Source organism: Diaporthe amygdali (genome assembly GCF_026229845.1).
Source record: "Diaporthe amygdali strain CAA958 chromosome Unknown NODE_52_length_282706_cov_64_790073, whole genome shotgun sequence".
NCBI classification, from domain to species: Eukaryota; Fungi; Ascomycota; class Sordariomycetes; order Diaporthales; family Diaporthaceae; genus Diaporthe; species Diaporthe amygdali.
The window spans coordinates 263,267-282,687 of record NW_026517072.1 but is presented as its reverse complement, the minus strand read 5'-3'; the positions used below and the strand labels follow the sequence as shown (position 1 = coordinate 282,687).

Sequence of the window (19,421 nt, the reverse complement as noted above, 5' to 3'; positions counted from 1 at the left end):
CCTAACCCTAACCCTAACCCTAACCCTAACCCTAACCCTAACCCTAACCCTAACCCTAACCCTAACCCTAACCCTATTAGTACTAATTTTAATTATAATATATTATTAAGCTTTTTTAAAATATTAAAGCTTTTAAAGCTATTATTTTAATTAATTTTAATAAAAAATAAATAAAAGTGTTTTTTTTTAATTATAAAGTAATTATTATAAGTTATAGTTATTAATTTTAAATTAAATTAATAATTATAATTTTTAAACTTATTTTATTAGCTATACTAAAGTATTATATATTAATTAAATATATTACTTAATATAATATAATAATATACTTTTATTTTAAAATAAATAAAAGTATATTTTTATTTTTATATATTATTAAAACTTTAAATTAAAAAAGCTAAAAAATATATTTATATTAAAATAAAGTATAGCTTTTTAATTTATAATAATTAAAAATTTTAAAAAATTATAAAAATAAAATATTATATTTAAATTAATATAAATTTATTAAGTTTTAGTATATAATTATATATAAAAAAAATAAAGTAATATATATAATTTATTTTTTATTTAATTAATTATTTATTTAATTAAAATATTAATAAGCTTTAATTTATATAAAGTATATTTATAATTATTTAGAAATTTTATTATAATATATTAAATTATTTAACTTTATATTTTTTTTTATAAAATTAAAGTATTAATAATATTAATAATAGCTTAAAAAGTTATAACTTTTTTTTAAAGTTTTTTTATTTTAATATTTTATTAAATTTATTTATTAATTTATAAATATAAGTAATTAACTTTTTTAACTAACTTTTAAAGCTATTTAATTATAAATTTAAAGTAATTATTATTATAACTATAATTATTAGTATTATTTAATTTTTATAAAAAGTTATATTAAAAAAAGTTATATTTAAATTTAAATATATTAAAAGTAAAAGTAATATTTATATATAATATTGCTTAAAGTTTATATTTAAAAAGTATTTAAAATAATAATATTTTAAATAATATATAATAATAATTAATTAAAAGCTTTATAATTATTTAAAGTAAATATTTAAATTAATTATTAAAAAGCTATTTTAAATTAATATTATTTATTTAATAATAAATATATTTTATATAATTTATTTTTTTAATTTAAATTATTAGGCTTAAGTATAATTTTATTAATCTTTAATATTAGCTTAAGTAGCTTAAAAATAAGTGTTTTAATTTAAATATTAGCTTACTTAGCTTGATTTTAATCTAAGTAATCTATACTTTATATAAGCTAGTAGGTTATATAGCTTCGCGCATCCTTTCCTCTGCTGTCTAGCTGCATAACAGCCGGCCTGTGTCTGTCCTCAGAACCAACTGTTGGTCCTATTTCTGTCAGGGTTGTGACATCACGCTAGATGTCACACGTGGCATGCATCTGTGGACCAGGATACGTGGCTCGCTTGGCAAAATAAACAAAGAAAGCTAACCTGCAGCTGAAACATGCGCAATGGCATTATTATAAAATCGGGTCTTGCTAGGGGCCTTCGGTTAAATTAAATCTACTTTTGTATTATCTAATTTAGAGTTATAACAAGGAATCCGTAGCCGCTCTGGTACCAGACGGTGAATCTCATCTCATTATTCCTATCTCCTAATTCATTATGTTAACTAATGCGGCGCACTTAAACGTTGGTGATATCAGCCGTTGAAGGCGTGGTCTACAAAACGCGCGTAAGCAGCCACCAACCCTAACAAAAAAGCGGAGTGCAGAAAGACGACCAAGCCACAGGGTCCCCTGTCAGGGGGTTAAACAGCGGTACAAAATGCGCGTTGGCACAACGTTGGGACAGCACTGATAAATGCAGGACTCACGCCAACAAATGAAAAATTCTCGGTCAGGAGAGATCAAAATCCGCGAAATTGCTTACATACTTGGCAACTTCACAATATGGCGAATTCGGAAGACACACCGCGCTTGAAGATCTCGATGATCTCTAGCTCTGCGCCGATCCCAGCCAAGAGAAGTATCAACGGCTTGTCGCTAATGCTGAGCCAGCGACTCTCGTCCGGTCCTTCTATATTGCCAACTGTATCCGAGGATGCCGATGAAGTACCCTCCCCGCCGTCCTCAGCAGCTGCATCGGCAGCATTATTACAACCTGCGCCATTGTCCCGCGCCCCCACTGGCGAGGGCGGAGAGGTGTCAAAGGTTGGGGGCCACTTCGCCCAGTTCCGGTCGCAGAATTTCGAGCCCAATGATTCTGCCCCATTCAGCGACGAGTGGGAGCGGCTGACGGCCTCCCAGGGGTGGGTGCCGGGCTCTCAGGCGTACAATCGGGAACGGGCGCGGGCTCTGCGAAATGAGCTGCGCGCTTGCTACTTTCCTCCGTCGAGCATCAACATCAAGGAGGAGCAAAATGGGCAGCACGCAGAGCCAGCAATCAAGCGTGAAGAGGCGGATACAATTGCGGAGGAAGGCGGAGGCGGAGAGGACTGTGCCGGAGGGCCCCTTGCGCTCGAAATGGGGTTCGAGCATAGAGGCCCCCTGGCAGAACTCATGGGCTTCCAGGCGATGTGCAGAGATGTCGGACAGGATCCAGGGAATACTCTCAACGAGTGCAAGACAGCATTGCGGGCAACACTTGTCAACATTATCGATCTCATCGACTCGCACCGCACAGGGCAGCCGGTGCAGGTGTGGACCGACTTCGAAAGCTTCCGTGCGTATACCATGCGATCTGAGAAGACGATGCCTCTCGACGAGGCTAAGAAGGACGATCTGTTGATATGTTTCTTGAAGAAAATCAGGTCTGGTGGACGCCACTCGAGAGGTCGTGCTGGTCGTGGTGTGAGTAAGAGGGTGAAGACGAGGGCGCCTTCTCTGGGTTCACGCCTAGAGGGCAAGAGAGAGAGGAAAAGGCCCCGTCGATGAACTGTGAATTGAGTGCTCTGTCTCGGGTGGCTGTGGGATGTGGGAGTAAAGGGACTGGGAAATTAGTCCCAGCAATCCGGGTTTGGCAGACAACATATCCTTCTTGTGGTTTGATCCCAAATGTGACAAGCCCATGTGAGAGATCAGGCTGTATCATCAACCATATAAAACACCCCTATTGCTTTACTGCTAAACACTGCGAAGATATCTCAGATAGCTACTATAGTAGCAATAGCGACAACAGCTTCTGCTCTAGGCTTCCATAGAGGAAGGTTGATTTAGGTAGTCTTTTTACATATTTAGTAGGCGACCACGAGGAGAAAGTGAGAGAAAAATCTTAATGGAACTACTCATTCGGAATCCGCCTCCCCTGTCGCTGAAGAATGCTTTCCTTTTGCCAGCGCTGCTTGTTCTTCAGCACGTCAACAGTCTCCACAAAGCCGACGAGAATGATCATCTGTCCCTTTGTGATTCCGGCGCCGGCATCTAGTGAAGCGCGAGTTTCAGCATTCTTCAATGTCGATTGTAAGAATCTCGACTAGGAAACGTTTCCCAGTCCCGCGTTGGCTTTGAGAGAAATACTTACGCTCCAGTCCAGCGTCATGCATGAGCAGCCCGCCCTGCTTCACACGAAAGGTCTTACCACTCCCCTTAAAGAACGTGCCGCCACCCTTGAAGGCGTCGTGATGATTAAGTAGGAGTGAGAAACTCAATAGACACCCATCACTGTGGAGTGAGAGCGATGCCTGCTTCGAGGGAATAGGATATACTGACACATCTACCCGCTTCCTAGTAGCAGTCGCCTCCTCTGACCCGGCGTAGCAGACAACGAACAAATCCTGCAGGCCAAGATCCTGAGGTCTAAACCCAGCCGCGCTGGCCATTCGGGTTAAGATTCTTTCTGAAACCCATCCCTGGGTGACATCGCTGACAGTCTTCTTCACAATAACAGATGCGTCGCCGTCGCCAAAATGCTGCGTCAACTCTGACACAGGCACGTCCGTAGTCGCGAACCTCTCGTGCCGGTCGGTCTGCAGTCCACCCTGCCGCTGGACGTAGTCGGCAACCGAGTTGAGTACCAACTCGCAGTCCTGAACACTGAATATGTTTGCTAAAATGGTGGGTTGAAGACGCCGCACCGGTGTAAGGATGTAGGCTGCCCGGTTCTGAGCACATGTCCGTTCCGAGAAGGGGGGAAGCTCAGCAAGCTTTGCACGTCGGGCTTGGTCCGCGCGGTCCCGGAGCTGCTGTTTGCGATCGGTCGATGCAGAGTCTGCATCGTCGTTAAAGAGGTCGAACTCCCCCTCCGAATCCGAGTGGTCGGGTGAGGAGGGTGCGCCAGGTGCTGTTCCAGTGCCGATCATCTTCCTTCAGAAAGAAAAATATATTTATTCTAACCAGGAAGTGGGGAGTGTGGGGGCCGAAAGCTTGAAGAAACAATCGACGGATTTGGAACGGTGCCAGACGCCGCGCAGCAGGGCCGCGGCGCCCCGATAGCCGCTAAAGCCGGGGCCGTTCCCTGCTACCTTAGCACGGGTACAAGCTATATTAGAATGTTAATATCTATTAATAGTTATGTAGTAAATTATTTTTGAAGAATAAATAAAGATTAATTACTGCTTTAAGCATATTCGCTTGTTAAGTTTTAAGTAATAAACCTAATTATAGCAAGTTTATATAAGCTTTATAAGTAAGTTGCCTGCACCTGCTGCACTTAAATCAGTAGACCGCAACTATAATACTTTATTGCCGGCTATATACATAGGGTACAGCGATTGTTTTGTTCTAAAGATGCTTATCCGCCTTAAGAATTCCCTTGTACCGCTTATCCTGCAGAGGTCGCTCAGTGCTGGAGAGGAAAAGGGGCGTTTACATGCAACGAGTCCTCGTAAAGGTCACAGATGTTTGGAATGACTGCGTAACATCGGCTTGCTTGGGCCGGCCAATCCAAAATCCCAAGAGCTTAAAGGTCTCTGATAAGGTGCAGACTTTCTCCAAAGCCTTACAGAGTCACCTAATCATGCATTCCGTTATATCGTGTATTGAGACCGAACTTCTCTTTAACATAACAGCCGAAGCGGGTTCGTCCGGCCTAGTATAAGAAATAAATAAGATACCTCTAAGGTAGGTAAGAAGAGAGGGTTAATTATATAGAATTCGCTTTTGCCAAATCCTTTTTATGATTACGAACGGTATTTAGTCGGCAGCAACAGCACCTGGTTCTCTTAGTAAACAGTTTTATTAGCTAAGATCATATTGCTAGTTCAGATTAGTATACTCGTCCCACCATCCATCTAGAGCCTTATTGCTATAGAAATTCTCGAACATTAGCCGATTGAAATACTAAACAAGCGAGGTCAAGATCGCGGTGGTTTAAAACCCGACACCTAGAAACTCCACATTGAGATCAATGCAGGTCTGAACTATCCTGGCCCGCTGCGCACTCAAGGCGTCTTGGCAATTCTGATTGAACCCTCCCAGGAGGTGGACTTTATCCGCTGTTACATATTTCCGGGTATTTATCGCAGCCAGTCTACTTTTCTTTAATGACACAATCATGTTTCCTTCGGTTGATTCGTGTAAATTGTCGTAGATTAGGGAAAGAGGCGGCTAAATTAAGAAAGCACCCTGATGAGTTGTCGTTAACATGCCACTTCCGTCATAGTATACTATAGTAATGTTCCTCTCCTTTACCATGGCCTATATAACGAACATGAGCCCCCTAAAACCAAACAAAAGAATTCCTCTGGCCTAGCATTTCCATGCACGCTGCCGCTAACATGCAACTCTCACTACTGTTTTATACCAGCGTCTTAGCGCCTGCCATTGGCTTTGCGGCTCCAGTCGAACAGTATGAAGCCCTATCGAAGAGAGAGAACCTTTGCAACCTACCAGCGCCCCCTACTCTATGCACGCCGGACCCCTCCGTGACGGTGGAAGAGACTGCACAGAGAGCTTATGCTTTCTACCGCTCATTTGTTGTCGATGGAGATCCCAGGACCATGTTTTCTCTCATTGACTCAACCTACACGGTATGTTAGCTAATTTAACTCCAATACACGCGTGTCGTGACATAACACATAAAGAAAATGATTTGAATGATAATGTTAATAACCTTAAACGCATGTTAGCAACATCACCCAGGGTACGCGAGTGGTCCTGAAAACATATGGCCTCTTTTCTGTAGCGGGAACAAACTAGGCACCGAGGATTCCACCGCCTGGTGCTTTCTTGCAGCTACGAATATGTCATACGCGCGATACTCGACCACGGACAGATGGCGTTGGGTCGACGGGTGTGTCCATGAACACGTAAGTTCCTGGCAACATAGGGGGAGCGTGCAACGACTCTAATCTGCGAACTTTAGTGGGACCAGGGCGAGACGATTCCAAGTCAGGGATGCTATAAGTTGCCAACAGGTGCATAGAAAACCAAGATGGATCTCATTCAGTAGGTTGAGCAGCTGGGGGTCGAAGGGACTAAAATTCTACTGCCTTGATTGCACCATCCCGTTAAGACTTGCATCCCGGGAGCTTGACCCAGTTCATAGTTGGCCGTTTGTTTCAGCGGACCAGTCGTGTTTGCCTCCCCCATGCCTGGACCACATATTCGGCCTTTTTCAGAACCTCGCCTGGAAGTCAAAGAGAAACGGCCATGGTTCCGTGTCCTGTAGTGTAGTGCTACAATTAATTAGCATGAAAGTTGGTTGCCCTCTTGAAAAAGAATCCGTTGTACACGTCGTGCTTTGTTAACTGGTGAGGCACGCCTTCATCCCCCATCCGTCAGCTCCCTCTCTACACTTGCCACACAATGGTCAAGGGACCTGTGTAAAGCGCTCACCTCCGGCTGTAAATGGTCTCCATTGGAGAGCCCCTTTAAAGACAGCACAGCATACCGGTAGATCGGATACGTTGTCGAACTCGGGCATTTTATCCCTACATACACAGTCGATCTCCTCCCATATGCGCTGGGAATGGTCAGCGTCCTGCAAGCCTGAGGTGTACTGTTAATTTCAGCTATTCAGGCATTTAGCATTTTCTTCTAGGAGCGACACTGTATGCTGAGAAGGTGTTACTAAAGAAGTCTCACTAACTTTATACCGAGTTCGGAGTTCGGGGCGCAGTTATACGTTGTAGTCCACAAGCGAGGTATTGCACACATACGTCGTTACCAAAGCAGGCCGATTAGCCCCCTCCGCCGCTGATCCTCGTAAGTAGCGAACCCAGTGTACTTGGAAAAACCTGGCCCCTCTAACCGGGGCCGCAGGACAGGCATTAACCGCTCACTGTCGAGATGACACCTAGCAATTTTAGCACCCCTGAGCTCGCAGGTGAGTGAGGAGATGAATGGCCGCGGGGGCTGGTAACAGAACAGGGCCCACAGTACATAGCAGATTCAACTTAGCTTAAAGATAAATCGACTAGCTTATGATAATTAATACGTAAATCTTATCGCCTGGGCGGCCGCCGAGCGTAATGCAAAGTTGGTTAACACCCTCACTCCTGTGTAGATGTGCTGGACCTGGGCAGGATGGGTGGGATAGCCAGCACCCAGGCGGCACCCAGGCGGCACAAACAGGTAAAAGAGCGCTGCGCATCGCCCGGGCGATAGAAGGGCAGTAAGGAGGAGGCCACATAGCAGGCCCGGCGAGGTTACATTGACAGGCGTGGCTGCTTACCTAATTCTTTACTGGTTCCACTGCCACAGTCTGTCAGTTCTGAATGAGGCGAATAAGGTATTCAAATGTATAGATGATTCAATAGAAGACTTTTAACAGGCATTTTTATTATTAAGAACAGCTTGGAGATAGTCTACCTGGTGTTATATAAAGTGAAGTGGCAAGGTTTTAAGGCTTGCAAGAATTATAAATCAACGTCTCTACCTGAAATATAATTCTTGGTTGTTCCCTGCCATCTCTTAAACTCTTAACAACAACGGCCAGGCACCAGCCACACTCGGCACACCATCAGCATCGCTGCATTAATCAAGAGCAGCTAGAGAATAAAGCAGGCTCTTAAGCGTAGTTCCGACATCTAGAGTCTCCGTATCTAATGGTTATACTTCATGCGACAGATCGCACCCACCCGGAGTGGCGGGCAGCGCTCGCTCTCGAATTGAGCAACATCACGCGGCACCACGCTTGGGTCCCGGCTTATGTTCTCTTGAAAATGACTTCTCTGCATCTTCTTCACTTATAATACAATTAATACGCGCCGAAACTTTTCAAAGAGCTAAAGGGGTTGTGTCACTAAAGTCTTTAACACGCCCAAGAAGCAGCTCGAGGCTGCGATAACCACTTGCGGCAGAATAGCCCGGAAGCTCATGACCAGCCAGCTGCACCTCGTAAAACGTCACGCCCCGCTCGGAACCCCAAACCCCTAGACTCCCTGCCCCAGCCATCGCGCCCGTATTCTGCTCGGTGTGGTAGGGCACAAAGAGCGGCGCCGACGGCTTCCGCTGGAAGCCCTGGGACCCGTTCCATGTGATGTTCTGGAGCACCAGCAGCGTCCCATTCGTCGGCAATATGAAGTCGAGGGCCCCAGAACCGATAATAGTATTGTTGAGACCGTCAATCACCCGCGTAAGCGTGTCGTCAACGCCTGGTCCCGGTGACCGGTCGTCGCCGAGGAACCCACCGCTGAGCGAGCAGGCCCACCAGTATGCTGCGTTGGGAACGTTGAGGGCCGTCTTCACGTCCGCGCGGTTGAAGTAGGTCTCTGGAGCCGAAGGGGGGACGTAATCACCGCCGTTGATGACGCCGAGGGGCTGGTAAGGAAAGGGGCACATATCGGTGATATGGTAAACGTTGAAGCAAGGGTTGACTGCTAGGACAGCGTCGATGAAGTCGAAATAGACGCCGCAGTCTGACGGAACTGCGTCCCATGGTCTCGGCGGAGGCGGGAAGGCGAGGTGTTTGTTCAGATAGTCGGCGTAGCCGCACTGTTGTTTCTGGGAACGAAGGCTCGACATGAAGGTGTCATTGAGGCCCAGAACGTTGTTCCAATACTCAATGAAGTCCGGAAGGATTATTTCTTGCTGAAACTGAGCGTTTCCGATGAACGGGTCATTGATGGCAATTCCCTTAATATTAAAATACTCTGTATCGTTCTCATTGAGAAACCCGTCCGCAATGTAAGGAACATAAAATCCGGCGTATGATTCACCCGTCTGGTACGGTTAGACCCAGACAAGATGGATACTCGATGTAGGCGCCGATTCACTCACCAAGTAGATTTTTCGTTGATGAAGGTCGAAAGTGTCCATGAAATTCCTCCAGAATCCTTTAAACTCTCGCACGAGATCAATCTCGTTCAATATGTCCGGCTCACCGACTGAATAGCCGGTGTTACTAGGCTGATCGATCCAGACAAAGTTGGTAAGCTTGATCCAGGCGTAAGGATTCTTGATCGGCCCGAATGTTCCGGACTGCCAGAGGATAGGCCCGTTCTCCTGTAGTAGACCTAACATCGACGAGCAGCCTGGCCCTCCGGTGAACCAGACTGCGATCTCGTCGGTGGCGGCGGGGTTCTCGGATGGGAAGAACCAGAAGAACAGCTTGCGCGTCTCGGTGGCATTTTGCGAGATCGGCAAGAGCCCTGCGTAAGACTCGCCAATGTCCCAGTCGACCAGCGGCACGCCTGTGCCATTCACAGCGAATGGCATTGTCTTGTTTGTGAGGTAGGACGTTGGCCGCGGCGCATTCGAGGCGCGGTTGACAAACGCCGCCTGTTCTTGCCCAGCTGCTGCCCTTGCATTCTCAAAGTAGTGAACTCTATCTTGAAAAATTGAGGCATGAGGTGAAGGTTGGCTGGCTGCGGCAGTGAGAACTGCCCATATTGGTAGTAGCAGCGAAAATGTTTTGAGCATGGCAGCCAGAAATCTTGAGGAACTTAAAAGAGTCGTGGTGGAGGCGGAGAATGAGAGCCTTGCGAGCAGTGATTGTCTCAATCAACGAGGTTGTGAATTAGTTGGGCTTGTGAGAGTGGAATGAGCTGTTTATAGTTCTTAGAGACTGGTCTAGTTCCAATTTTGGAAGGTAGCAACAAGATTTCACGGGTTTAATGAATACGAGGTGAAAACCCAAGGAAACACTGATGGTTGTAGCTAGATAACATGCAGTGTAGAACACTGATTGGGGACCGCCAATAGAACCTTTTATGGTTCAATTCTTGACCCACTCTGCACGACGGCGAATTGCCGCTCTGCCGAACTGCAATCGCGTCAGGTTCGTAAAACCATCTTATATCTTGTATAGATTGCAATGCCTTAAAGGAGCTTAAATATACATATATATTATTAGAGAACTGCGAACTACACGACGTAGTCAACAGATGTACATAGAGAGTCTGTGGAGAAAAGTGGAAAACTTAGAAACGTTTTGTTAGCCAAACCCCACTATTCAGGCTCGATTATAGTTCTTAATAAAGGTGGTTAAAACCAAGTGAAGAAAGTTGATCAATTGGCATTGTACTACTATCCCTCCTGTCTAAATTTACCTGCTGTTAGACAGAAGTGACTGCTAGTGCTTAAAGTACTTTCTCATATGGCCCCGTAGTCGCGCAGCATCTGTACAACTTGTGAGTGACCTTCCCTTGTCGCTAATTTCAGAGCATTCGGGTTCTCAGCGTAATAATTATACCGGGCATTCACATCAGCCCCGTTATCAAGCAGCGTCTCTACAGTCTGTGTGTGACTCTTGTGAAGCCGCTAACAAAGCGTCGGCTGACGGCCCTCCGTATGCGTCTATATCAGCCTCAGACTCGAGAAGAATACCCACGACTTGTTTTCGACCCTGAATGAAGCTACACAGAGGTTTCCCGCTGGATCCACACTGGGTATCCATACTTGCACTATTTTGGAGCAGTAGACGTATGGCAGCTTCGTGCCCACTGCTAGCGGCCAACCACAGCGGTGTTCCTCCGCCGTCATCTGCATTGATTCCAATTCCAAGTAGTTGTCACGTCTACAGAATCTCATCTAATAGACCCGTCAATCCCCATCGTGACGCTAGATGCAACACGATGATACTGGCTTCCGGTGGATTGTAAGCATTCCACCATAATCGTACAATCGCTTCAGGTGGCCAGCCGAAATGGCGCAGTAGATCGGTTTGTGGGCCAGTCTTTTTACACTGGTGGACCAGTGCCATCCGATGAGATGTAGCATATCGCAATAGAGAAAAACAACTTTTAGCTCAGAACTAGAAAGCTTTAACTGTATGATCTCGATGAAAAGTAGCGTATGCAAGTCCTAGACAGCTGGGAATGTGCGGTGACTTCCAGATCTGCCTCACTGGTCTCAGTCCTGGTCGGATCCTGAGATCTTTGCAGAGTTGACAAACCCCCTTGGATGAAGAAATCCTTGACGGTGTGATGGATGACCTGTACAACACGGCACGGTACGGTCTCTGTGCGAGATCCAGGGAGCTGGAACTTGATATTGCGGGATGACTGTACGACCTCTGCGAGGCCGCAGCTGAGTGCCTTGAGCTTTTTCTCCATCATGTCGCAGTTGGTGGCGAAACTTTTCGTGGGTTCGTACAGCTGCAGTGAGGGAGATTTGTCCGAGTAGGTGGGGTCGAAGATCATGCCCCATCGCAATTCGTCGAATATCAAAGATTCCATGGCAAAGCAGGTCCATTGGATGAGTTTGAACGAGTTGAGTATGGACGAGCTTGGTTTGGCCGCCATTGTTTCCAAGATGTTTCTGTACAAATCCTCCGGCTTATCAAAAAGTTTTTAGATGTCCTTTCCGATTTTCACCTGATTATCTCCCTCACTCTAAAGTCTGACAATGCGCTCTACAATGAGACGTGCCCACATGAGAACGCCCGAAGCGCGATTCGTGACATCTATAATTATTACAGTCGAATGTTTAAATTTGGGCCATGTGGACAGTTGGGTCCTGACCCGTATCGATATGTCGTGCTCATTCTAATTTTCAAGACAGATTTCAAATCTGCCATCAGGCAAGGCCAGATAGTGGAATTAACGGCAAATCAAGCAAAGTTACAACTGTACCTGGGTTGGGCACTTTCGAATCCAGAAGTTGATGTTGCTAATAAGTTCATCTGCGTTCTTTTAACCATATTCGTCAAGAGCGTCAATGAATAACCAAACGGGCGACTCTCGAGGACCTTCCCAAGCGATCGTCGAAAGAATTCGCGTAAAGCAAGCCAAGATCAGTCCCACTTCTTGCCTGGCTGACGTCTCTCGTCTTTCCGATCTTGGAAACTAGCAAATAGGTTGTTTGGAATGGCATCTGGGATATGACTGAGGACTTGATGAAGAAGGGATCGGAAAAGGCCGAGAGGTATCTTCTAAAGGTCTTCTATACGATGAGGTAAGACAGAAGAGGATGTTAGAACATTCGATTCGGACTGTATTCCAATTATCTCGCTAAGAAATAAAAGCTCTGGCGGTCGCAACCAATGACACCTCACAGGTACCCTGCAACGCGTGCCATACTGCTGTAGCTGCAAATCCTAAATCCAAAAAATTGATTCATTCAATGATATAATGTATGTTTGATTGTCTATCTACTATTGATGAGTATCCAGACTCTTCTAAGCTTGGATTTGTTCTCCACATTCACGTTCAAAATACCCTGTGCTGTGCTATCCTCCACGGGGTGAGAGCCCATGCCGTATAAAGTTTTTAAGTAAGTACCGCAAAGACCCGACACACTAGTCCGTCATTAATCCATACTTACCTTCACGCTACAAGATGTCACAGATACCTTAGTGTAATTATAGTCTTACTGTACGTACTCCTCGGAGGATGCCGAGTAGTAAGGCAGATCAATCCTAGCTTGTCAACACTCAGGTACCGGTCCAGGAGCTTGTATCGAGGAGAGCGTTTGTGTGGGTTTGCTACCATCATTCTCAGTCTTAATTTTCTTATCGTGCCTGAGAGGATTGCAATGGCGATGCGTACCCTTGCAGTAGGGAAGTGGCTTCGCTGACTCAGGGTCGCATTGCTCGGTCCGCCTCGGCCCAGTCTCACTAGGTCTGCCTGGGAAGATTCTCCGCCCCATGATGTCTTCTGCTTGGGGTCTGGACTACGAGCCTGCTGGCGTCCAATCATGAGCTTGCAGAATAGCGAGTTCGTTGACCCCAAATGCTGCCCATAACTGGATTCAGGCAAAAGTTGGGGTAGAGGGACATTGACAAGAGTCACGGCACCACACCCGTCCACACGCCATCTTCCGCAGCTTGCTGGCACCGGAGGATGAACGACGCCGGAAAAATCCAAGCTTGAATTAAGGGCCCGTCTTGGGTCGCATCGGTCGTCAAAACGCCGAGGCGACACCTCGCAATGGTTCGTGATGGCACCTTAGTGTCTTAACATCCCATGGGATATATTAGATGAGGATGACAGGATGACAGATCTGAACAGAAGCTGTTGTCACGACCTTGAAGTTCGCGTTTTAAGTCACGGCAATCTATCCCGACGATGGCGAGACTCGCAAGCTTCCTCACATGCCTGTTCCTTACGGCGCAACATGTGGCAGCCGTGACTTTTGCCGTCCCTACCAAGGTTGGCACAGCAGGTTATGCATACGCGCCGTTGGATCCAGCTCCTGTGGGCATCTCGTGAGTCTTAACGTGCCTTTTGCATATGCGCCTGTATTTGGCTAATACCTCAACTAACTCAGATTCGAGTTCTTTGCGTTCCCTTCGTACTTCACCAACGTGACGGCCACAAATCAGTGCCTCTCGAACTGGAAGACCTTGACGGGTGTCTGGCCGCCAATTCGCATCGGAGGGACCACTCAAGATCGAGCCCAGTATGACCCCGCGACGTCCGCATACGTGGTGTACACAGTCGCCAGTCCAGCGGACGCGCCCGCTAGCCTGACCTTCGGTTCGAGCTTTATGACCTTGGCAAATACCTACGGCGGGTCGGTAGTTGTCGGTCTGAATCGTGGGAAAGACAACATCTCAAACACTATTGCCGCGGCAAAGGTGGCCGTGTCGGGGATGAGCAATTTGCTTGCCATTGAGCTGGGCAATGAGCCAGAGTGTCAGTTGGGAATCGCTTTGATTGTTATAGTCTGAAGAGCCGGTGACTGACTGATAAGAACTCGCCTAGACTACGCTGGTGCTGGCCAACCAATCGCAGCAGGAGGCTGGGATCCTGCCAGAGACGCCGCGTCTCAGAACAACTGGGACATCATGGTGGGAAGCGCGATTGGAAAGACTAACATCATCCAGGCAGGCAACTCCAACTCGCTACCGCCAACCTGGGGCGCTGCAGAGCTCATCGCAACCGAGAATGCGACGGTCAAGCAGTACGTGAAGACCTATGCTCACCACAACTATCCCGGAGGAACAGTGACCAGCCTCATGAGCCACAGCAATATCGCGAGCAACCTTCACCAGTTTGACGCAGACATTGCTGCGGCTCTGGGCCAGGGCAAGCCCTACATATTCGGCGAGACAAACTCAGGTGAGCATTCACTCTACTCCGGTTGATGATCTGTCAAAGCTACATCACTGACTCTCCGATTAGTATCCGGTGGTGGAGCCGCCACCGTGTCGCCGACCTTTGGCGCAGCGCTCTGGACCATGGACTACGCCCTGCGAGCGACGTACAGCAACATGTCGCGCACCTACTTCCACCACGGCACCGTAGGCAACTGCCAGTACTGCTTCTGGGGCCGCTACTCCATGGGCGCGCCATACTACGGCGCGACAGCGGCTGTCGCGCTACTCGCTGGGGCGTCGCACCTGACGGCCCTCGACACAGGCTCGACCAACTACGCCGGCTACGCGACATTTGACTCCGCGGGGGCGCCCCTAAGGGTATTGTTGTACAACTCTGATTACTTCAATGGGACCGGCACGCGCTCTAGCCAGTCCTTCGTGCTGACGGGGCTCACCGCCACCACCTCGGTCAGGGCCAAGAGGCTGACGGCGGCGAGCGCTCTGTCCAGGCAGGATCAGGGAGGGAACCCAACGTTTGGGGGCCAGACGTATGCGAATGGGACCTGTGTCGTGGGCGGGGCGGAGGCGTATGAAACGGCTGTCGTGTCTGGGGGCCAGGCGACGTTCACTGTCAAGGCGAGTGAGGCGCTGGTGGTGTATCTTAAGTGAAAAGCAAAATCGCATTCAACTGCTTCCGGATTCGAAGCTATTTACTTACAGGTCCACAAGGGGAGAAGATATGAATTCATGGCTGGTACCCATAGATTGATGCACGGGACAGATGAGTCCCGAGCACTGGCCGGCGAGGGCCGCTATCTCGGAATTCTTTTTCCTTTCCTTCCTTATTTAGTCTTACTCGAGGGCGTAGTGATACAGAATACGATCTAACGGGTACCACCGAACGACCACTGAGGAGCCCAGGCAGCTGGTGATTGAGTCTTAATCTTGATCGGAAGTCAATAGCTCGTGCAACCCGATCTTTCTTCGCACAGAGACTGGCGATATGGAGCGACCACTTTCTGGAGTCAAAAGACGTGGCAGCTTGGCTCATGAACGACGGAGGTCTTTGTTGAATGGAACAGCCTGCAATGGGATACGCCAACTCAAGGATATCGGCATTATCCCTGGGTCAAGGTGAGGGCCTTGTCTCATGGCACTTCTTGCCGGCATAATAGTCTCAGCTTGGGCGCCGCGTCAGCTGGCTCGTCAGCTGCTAATCGGCCGCTACAACATGTCGGCCGAGTTCATGATCTCAGGTCACCAGCGTTTCGACGTCGCGAGCCTCCATTCGGTGGAATCTCACAGGTTGTTTCGACAAGCCGGGAGTAATAGCGTTCACCCAGGCTATTTTACCTTGTGCTGAAGTCTGTAGCGAGCTATGGGACCCTGTCTATACGACGACGAAAAATACCTTGGCAATCTACGTTAAATAGATTAAACATTTATAAGATAAACTTGAAATGCTGTACAAAAGATGAAATTGATTTATACTTCAAATAAAAGTAAAGTTGAACTTAAAGCGTTTAATTAGAGTGATGATTTAGGTGTTTAATAAAGCTTATTATCTTCTTACTTTTTTGCGGTAACTCAAATTCAGTTCTTTCAAATTCACCCGCTCCTGGTCTCTATTCTACAAATGCAAAACTAGCCTGCTTTCTCTTCGGCCTTGATTTTAGCTTGATACTCGGCCATGTTCTTCATGCCCTTGGGCATCCCATGCCAGTCGAGGCCCTGCTCGTCCATCAGAACTGCGCGTGTTTCCATGGCCTTGATCCACGACTCCCTGCCAGTCACACGTTCGTGCCACGCCTGCAGGTTTGGGAACCCCGTGAATTTGTCTGTCGCAGCACACTCCAGCAGCGCGTCGGTCCGGTCGTTCCATGGTGCGAAGGCCAAGTCTACGTACGTCATCTTGTCGCCGACCAGCCACGTCCGGCCTTGCAGCTGGCGGTCGAGGACACCCTGGATGCGGCGCACCTCCGCCTGGTAGCGCTCGATGGCCGAGGGAAGCTTCTCCGCGTGCAGAACGGTGAACCAGCCTGCCTGGCCAAAGTAGGGCCCCTGACCGCTCATTTGGAAATGCACTACGTCAAAGGGGTTTCTACAGTTAGCTGCAATACCCACTGATTACGACGAGTATGGATGGGAAAGAGATGAAAGACTGTGGGGAACCCGTGAAAATCTGTCTTACGCCACTGGTTGCATTGATGCTTCTCCTTCAGCGTGTCATAGCTTATGATATGGTCACTATCATACCGCTCTATCAGATATGTGATGATCGCACCGGACTCCCACAACGTGATGTCTGTGTTGGGGTCCTCAATGGCTTGAATCGATCAGAAATTTCTTTGTCCATTTTTGCTCGCTCTCGAGTGTTCAAACGTACCTGGAACACGACCGTTTGGATTGATGTCTATGAACGGCTTCTTCTTGATCTCCTCAAACTTAATTGATTTGATCTCGTAGGGTACCTTCAACTCTTCAAGTACGACGATGACCTAGCTCTCCAGTGTCAGTAGCTTGCGGAGCACGCAGCAATCAATGATTCGTTTACGATACCTTCCATGGGTTAGGCCCAGGGGCTTTATGTTTGTAAACGAGTCAACAGTAATGCTAATAGCAAGCTTGGGCAGTAGGTTGTCGATTTAACACTTACGTGCCATCCAAACACGAATTGGCTCTGTCATTTTTCTATCTCTCTTGCAGTCGTTTTCAGATGCCGAACGTGAAAGCCACGAAGGGAGGTCGCAGAGTTGAGATTGAGCTTTAGCAGAAAGGAGGAAAAATTACAAGGAAACGCTTTCGTCAAATACCCAACCGCGTCAGCGTTTGTGATATGTGAGGAATCGCGCATTCACTCTTGTTTGCAGGGGCAGGGGATGTGACGGCACTCGAGCAGCTTACGGCTGCCTGAACCAACAGACCGATAACTAATGCATGCCCCCTCCTCCCTCCCTTCCGTCCGGCCCGTTTACCCCGCCTGGCGAAGGTTTGCTTGAGATTTACAAAATTGATAATTACACCATTTATGCCCCCTCTATTCACAATCCCATCAAAGCTTAGATGCCCCTAGATGAACATGCTAAGTCCTGGTACCCGTCCTGTCTAAGTACTAAGGTACAAGCAGAGTACAGGACAGCGGATAACTCTATAGCTACTTAGGTACTTTACTGCTGATACTGCGGCTGTAGTTATTATATCTGCACTTCATCGATTACTAATGTTTCACACGCTCTATCGGATGGTTGGTAGCTTAAGTGGCTTGCTTAGCTTTCATTCGCTGTATCTCTGTTTTCTTTTCTTATCCATACACAGAAAAGACTTTGCGCAAGGCTCGCCACAATACTGCGAAATGTGCACTTCGAATGAGAATTCAAGAAATCCAGGGTATTTCCTCAAATTTCTGTTTTCAGGCGTTGTTCGAATAATGCTCGAGTTTTACATTACCTGACTGTTACTTTTCAAGCCATGTAATCATAATAAACATTCATGAAATTTGCAGAACAGCGTCTTTATACATTTTATAATAAAATAATTGTGTCTGACGAGAACTTACTGTTGGATTAATGAATTACAAGATGGTTTGATTCGAGATTTCCTTCTTTTCATCGATGTCGGCATTTGCTAACTTCTTTTATAGCAACCCACTGACAACTACAAACTAAAACAAAAGCGATCACTAGTGTTACAGTAGAAAGATCCTTCGTGGATGTTAGTATAAACGATTTTACGGGCAAATTCGCTATCCTGTTTCAGGTTTCCTATTTTATAGGGGCATTCTGACTTACAAATACTTGGGTGCAAGCTTTGCCGTATTCCTCGACTGCGGCAGTCAGATCCGAATCAGAAACTAAAGGTCTAAAATTTGTAGCGCCGACTGATTTGATCTTGTCTACAAGGTCCGATGCGACCATGGTGGCGAGGTTAGTCTTCCAACCTCTTCTGGAAGATGACATGGCCTAGTACCAGGAAACCCGAGCAGCTGGTAGAGACGAACATGAGCAGATTCGGCGGCCTGGTCGGAACGAAACAAGGTGGCAGGGAGACTTGCGTCCCAACTTGTACCCGAACGGTGTTTTGACATGAACGTCAGCTTTATTAGAAATAGGCCTGGACGGCAATTTCTTCACAAGGTTCGTTGCCAGTGAATAACCTGTTCACCCCAAAATCTGCTATCCAATTTAATGCCCGCTAGAGATACCTCGGTAGATGGTGATCAGAAGGTCGCAGCAGACGTACACCATCGCGTTGGGAAACAGGAGAAGACGGCTCCACCACCCAATTTTATCACAACACCGATGCCTAGCAAAGCCTTCTCAGCATCAGACATAACAGTTGGAAGTTAGTCCACCCCACTCTCTGTGGGGGTATCGCCCCGCACAGCTTTAAAACAGATGGGTAACGGTAGTTGATGACTTGGAAACCCACTTTGACAAAGAAAGAGTTGATACAAAGCAATTCCACGTTCTGGTGCGCCTTGGAAAGCCTTGCGGGGGGGGGGGGGCGCGGTCAGTGCGAGCTCAGATGTAATACGCGTCTAGCTACTTCGCGGACCCGTTGGATATGCGAAGTTAGAGACTTACGAAGCCGACGAGCAGGGTACAGACACAGAAAGACGTGTTGATCAAGACCAATCTGCCGCCGTGCAACTCCTAGATGGCGGAGGATGGCCGCAGTGCAATGTTAAGTCATGTGGGTAAATATTTTGTGGCTACAGTCGCGTTGGCGAGGGCTGCTGTGGTGAGTGCGGGAGGCATGTTGGCTATGTTGGCACTCGTAACTTTCCAAGTTACGAATGGAGCTGCCCAGTCATTTTGATGCGGCTCGGGTTCACACTGATGCGTCTCCTCCTTGGTGTGCTTTCTTCTACCGTCTGACTTGGCGCGCTAGTAATGCAAATGAGTCTTCGATTCTTGTTGCCGAACAAGACAATCAAAGGGCAACAACCTCAGTGATATGAGACAGTCTAACTTGCTATCTCGACGCTATGTCACTCCGCTTTCTCTCAAAGACCGTCAAATAAATTGAAATATTTTACATTCGACCGTGGCTTCAAATCCAACC

General features: G+C 47.1%; 6 protein-coding genes across 6 annotated transcripts; 2 read left to right on the top strand and 4 right to left on the bottom strand.

Moving 5' to 3' along the window:
• Positions 1-1,945: 1,945 nt before the first annotated feature.
• J7T55_011105 (uncharacterized protein) lies at positions 1,946-2,929 on the top strand (the record flags this gene model as incomplete). Its single annotated transcript, XM_053135224.1, has 1 exon — positions 1,946-2,929. One exon carries the CDS (start codon positions 1,946-1,948, stop codon positions 2,927-2,929), a length of 984 nt encoding a protein of 327 aa, XP_052987173.1.
• Positions 2,930-3,275: 346 nt separating this feature from the next.
• J7T55_011104 (uncharacterized protein) lies at positions 3,276-4,293 on the bottom strand (the record flags this gene model as incomplete). Its single annotated transcript, XM_053135223.1, has 2 exons — positions 3,276-3,415; positions 3,516-4,293. 2 exons carry the CDS (start codon positions 4,291-4,293, stop codon positions 3,276-3,278), a joined length of 918 nt encoding a protein of 305 aa, XP_052987172.1.
• A 3,859-nt stretch (positions 4,294-8,152) lies between these two features.
• Positions 8,153-9,796, bottom strand: J7T55_011103 (serine carboxypeptidase; the record flags this gene model as incomplete). The annotated part of the gene is made up of 2 exons (XM_053135222.1): positions 8,153-9,097; positions 9,155-9,796. The coding sequence occupies 2 exons, from the start codon at positions 9,794-9,796 to the stop codon at positions 8,153-8,155; spliced, it is 1,587 nt and encodes a 528-aa protein (XP_052987171.1).
• A 1,343-nt stretch (positions 9,797-11,139) lies between these two features.
• J7T55_011102 (uncharacterized protein) lies at positions 11,140-11,619 on the bottom strand (the record flags this gene model as incomplete). Its single annotated transcript, XM_053135221.1, has 1 exon — positions 11,140-11,619. One exon carries the CDS (start codon positions 11,617-11,619, stop codon positions 11,140-11,142), a length of 480 nt encoding a protein of 159 aa, XP_052987170.1.
• Positions 11,620-13,383: 1,764 nt separating this feature from the next.
• On the top strand, positions 13,384-15,026 carry J7T55_011101 (uncharacterized protein; the record flags this gene model as incomplete). The annotated part of the gene is made up of 4 exons (XM_053135220.1): positions 13,384-13,523; positions 13,586-13,953; positions 14,023-14,379; positions 14,443-15,026. 4 exons carry the CDS (start codon positions 13,384-13,386, stop codon positions 15,024-15,026), a joined length of 1,449 nt encoding a protein of 482 aa, XP_052987169.1.
• Positions 15,027-16,001: 975 nt separating this feature from the next.
• Positions 16,002-17,044, bottom strand: J7T55_011100 (glutathione s-transferase ii; the record flags this gene model as incomplete). The annotated part of the gene is made up of 5 exons (XM_053135219.1): positions 16,002-16,441; positions 16,549-16,683; positions 16,744-16,855; positions 16,917-16,939; positions 17,014-17,044. The coding sequence occupies 5 exons, from the start codon at positions 17,042-17,044 to the stop codon at positions 16,002-16,004; spliced, it is 741 nt and encodes a 246-aa protein (XP_052987168.1).
• Positions 17,045-19,421: the final 2,377 nt, after the last annotated feature.